The 3685-nt window shown below is 29.6% G+C and overlaps 1 protein-coding gene across 1 annotated transcript; it reads right to left on the reverse strand.

Annotated features, from left to right (window-relative positions):
- Window positions 1-483: 483 nt before the first annotated feature.
- Window positions 484-1682, reverse strand: LOC106315760 (uncharacterized protein At5g65660-like). Its single transcript, XM_013753584.1, has 2 exons — window positions 1312-1682; window positions 484-808 (listed from the first exon to the last, which is right to left on the reverse strand). The coding sequence occupies exons 1-2, from the start codon at window positions 1552-1554 to the stop codon at window positions 626-628; spliced, it is 426 nt and encodes a 141-aa protein (XP_013609038.1). The 5' UTR covers window positions 1555-1682; the 3' UTR covers window positions 484-625.
- Window positions 1683-3685: the final 2003 nt, after the last annotated feature.

Raw genomic sequence — 3685 nt, forward strand, 5'->3', positions numbered from 1 at the left:
GAAGCCCAACTGTTATCTTTTACTTTGTCATATAGTTTAAGCTTTGTATCTCTTGTCTGTTTTTTTAGTGGGCTTAGTTCTGTGTGGACTTTGGCCTTTTAATAATATAAGATGGTAAAAAAAAAAAAAAAAAGTAATCTCTGTAATTTTGGTAAAAATAATAGATGTAAGTAAATGTATTTATTTATTTTTTCAGTTTCGCCTATCATTCATACTTGAATCAGGACATCAACATCGAAAGTATCGTCTGACGTAACGTGCCATGTGTTTTTGTTGTAGCATACATCACTCATAGCCTCATAGGTAAAAGCTCAAATCGATGAACAATGTTAAACACAAAAAACAAAAATAACATGCAAATTTACAGTAGTTTTTTTATGAATCAAGCAATTACGCTTTAACAAGTAAACAACTCGCCAAAACAAAAAGTTAATAAACCGATTCCATCATTTATTTTGTTTAATAACAGTGTCATTCTCTATATATTTTATTTTGCACAATCAAACCACTCCATAATGTTACCAACTGAATACAAAAATGAATAATCAGCGAATAAAATTTAAATGTCAATTTATGATCCATATGTACATCAAACCAAGATTTTGTTATCTTTTAGCTAAATTATCTAGTACAGAGGAACAGGAAAAAGCGGCGGCTTAACGGGAGGTGAGTGCGGCGGACTTTGAGCACTGACGGTGAGCTTCTCCGGTCGAGGTGGTGCACACGGACACGGCAATGCTATAAACTTCGGCGTGTTATCTCCAGGCATCAACACCGTAACGCTCAAATTCTGGTTTTTCTTCAAATCCTGTTCATAGTAGTCATGTTTAGCAAATAAAACAACGCATTGTACTAGGTTCCTAAAGGTTTTCTTTTTTTTTTTTTTTTTTTTTTTCTAAAATGTCTAAAATTCCCAATTTCCAACTTCCAATCCCAAATAAATTAGAATTTCCATCAAGATCTTAATGTTATTTCAATTACTTTTTTTAGTTTCTAAAATATTTATAAATAGCTCATATTTTATATTTACTTAGTAAGTATAATTTTCTCAAATGTCCGGATATAGCTTGTAAGCGAGCTAATTTTTCTTTGCTAATTAATAAAAAAAAAAGACAAAACTATTTAACCATAATTGTTTTTTTGTATCCCTCCTTGAGAACTGATGAATACAATAGAGAAAAATATTATTTTTGGTAAGATTGTTTTTTCTTACTGGTAAAATCGTAATTTATCAAGCTCAAAAATTACTGTGTTAATATAATATTTTTCAGATAATATAAAAGATTCAAGAATTGGGAGAGGAGAGCTTACCGGAAAAGGGAGTATAGGTTTGAACGGAGAGGACTCTATGTCAGCAGAGGCGGCGGAGGGATGACCGGATGCATTGGCCAAAGAACGGCGGAGAGAACGATGTTTGTCCCAATGGTAACAGCAAGAGAATATTCCAGAGAGGCTGAAAATGATTATGAGAAGCAGAGCTGTGCCTAGAGGGAATCCTAGTGACGGACGAGAAGCGTCCATGTGCGGCGGCGAGTATTCTTGAGTGTTCTCCATCTACGGTGGCGATATAATCAACGGTTGAGAATGTCAGAAGATTTTGCTCTCATGTGTTAGAGAGATAAACAGAGAGAAGAAATAGAGAGAGTTTGCGAGTACGGAGAGGACAGGGTACTGGGAAGCCAGAGGATCTATGGAGCGTTTATTTATAAGGAAAACTTTTATTTTTAATGGTTTTAGAAATTTATGTATTTATTTTACAACTGTTAAAAAGCTTTTCTCAGTACTAAAAGTAAATATGCTGTACAATAAAGTGGTCCCTTTTCTTTTCTGTCGTTACTGAACTTATTCCCCTTAATATTATAGAGAAATTTGGTCACAATACACGTAACAAACCAAAAAATAAACACTATAACCATAACCTTCATTAGGCTATGATATTTATGTATTAATTTCTATTTTGCCCTTTCTCACTTTCACCTTTTCTTTTTAATTGACTCTATAAATTTAAAAAATATTTATTTGAATTTTTTAAATACTTATAAAAAACATAGATTTTTTTTTCTATATAAAAAATTTTAAATTTTATAAAACGAACATATATTGATAAATTGAATATGTACAATTATAATAAAAAATAAATTTTTATTCTATTCTATTTACAAAACTTGAATAGAATTGTTATTATACAACCTTTATTTTTTCTATCTCTCATTCTATATCTTTTTCTGATCTCCATCTCTAAATCCTTCCAACATTTCTTCTAAATCAATATTTTTCTTTTTTTCTCTATTTTTCTCTATTTGTATCTATATCTTTTTCTAACATGTAATGTTAAAAAAATGTGTTATTGTATTCTATTATATTTACGAATAAGGAATAAAATTTTAATTATACATTCTCTCTCTCCCTCCTTCCCTCCCCTCCCCCTCTCTCTCTCTCTCTCGTTCTCTCTCTCTCTACATCCCTCCTCCCTCTCTCTCTTCCTCCCTCTCTTTTTTCCTTATACGTCCACATAACTATATATATGACCACAATTAATAATATAGTAAATTTTTTTCTTCATCATCTCATCTTCGTTTTTATACTTCTATTTATATTTGCAATTTTTCTTTTTCCATATTTTTACATATACACCATACGTTTTGTATACGCCATACTATTCTCCATCTTCGAGTATTTTTATCTCATTTTACTTCTTCTTTTTTCCTATATACGTTTACATACTATACTATTTAGTCATAAAATATAGAATAATATATTTTATTATTTAGAATATATCAGTCAAACATATTCTTTTACGTAATTTAATATACACTAAACATCATTCCTACAAATAAATATGTTCTTTCATATTGTTTACTACTTAAACTGCATTGAACCCTATTAATAAATAGTATAAATACATCAAATTATTATAACATATATGGTTAAAATGATCTATTCTATATCGAGACTATAAAGAGAATAGTATATGATCATAGTGTGTGATATACACACGTCCACTCGCCGTAAAAGACTGCGATGTCTATTTTTGTGAAAAAATGACGCATTTTCCAAAGTATGGTTATACTCTTCATTTTTGCTCTGCTATGGTTATACAAAAAATTGCCCCATTATTATATCATCAAAGGGTGGATTCATTTTTTCTAAATATAAGGATTATGTTTCTTGACTTTGTTGAACTTTTTTTTTATCATTTAACTATGTAGTAATTAGAAATTAAAACTGACTTTTGTACAGAAATAAGTTTCACTGAGTGGGAAAAACTATTTTGAAGCGAAATATCTTATGCCACGATGATAATTTAGCAAAATTTTATTTCTGGGAGATGTTGATAGGGATAATATGCAAGATTCTTTCACAAAAGCGAATAGACTCCTGAATCTGTTGTGAAGTTAAAAAAACAAAGTGAAGTTCATAATGTTCACAATAGTAAATATTTTGATTGACATTTTTAAGAAGATAGAACAGCCTAATAGTAGTGGCATGGAAGGCTGGGACAACATCATTATGTTTTACAAATAAACTTCTTTTTTACAAATAAAATTATGTTTTTTCTAATAGAAAAACAAAAAAAATATTATATATACACTCGATTATTATGATATATACTACTCTCTCTCTTTCAAAATAATACTTGTTTTAGAATTTTCACACTTTTTAATAAAACATATTAAAACTTCGT

The sequence above is a fragment of the Brassica oleracea genome, chromosome C9 (assembly GCF_000695525.1).
Source record: "Brassica oleracea var. oleracea cultivar TO1000 chromosome C9, BOL, whole genome shotgun sequence".
Taxonomy (NCBI): domain Eukaryota; kingdom Viridiplantae; phylum Streptophyta; class Magnoliopsida; order Brassicales; family Brassicaceae; genus Brassica; species Brassica oleracea.

What these genes read in the sequence shown, in the direction of transcription:
- LOC106315760 (XM_013753584.1), bottom strand. Translation starts at nt 1,554, where the DNA reads ATGGAGAACACTCAAGAATACTCGCCGCCGCACATGGACGCTTCTCGT. An exon ending in AACCTATACTCCCTTTTCCG is followed by an intron (nt 809 to 1,311) that starts GTAAGCTCTCCT and finishes TACTATGAACAG; the next exon opens with GATTTGAAGAAAAACCAGAA.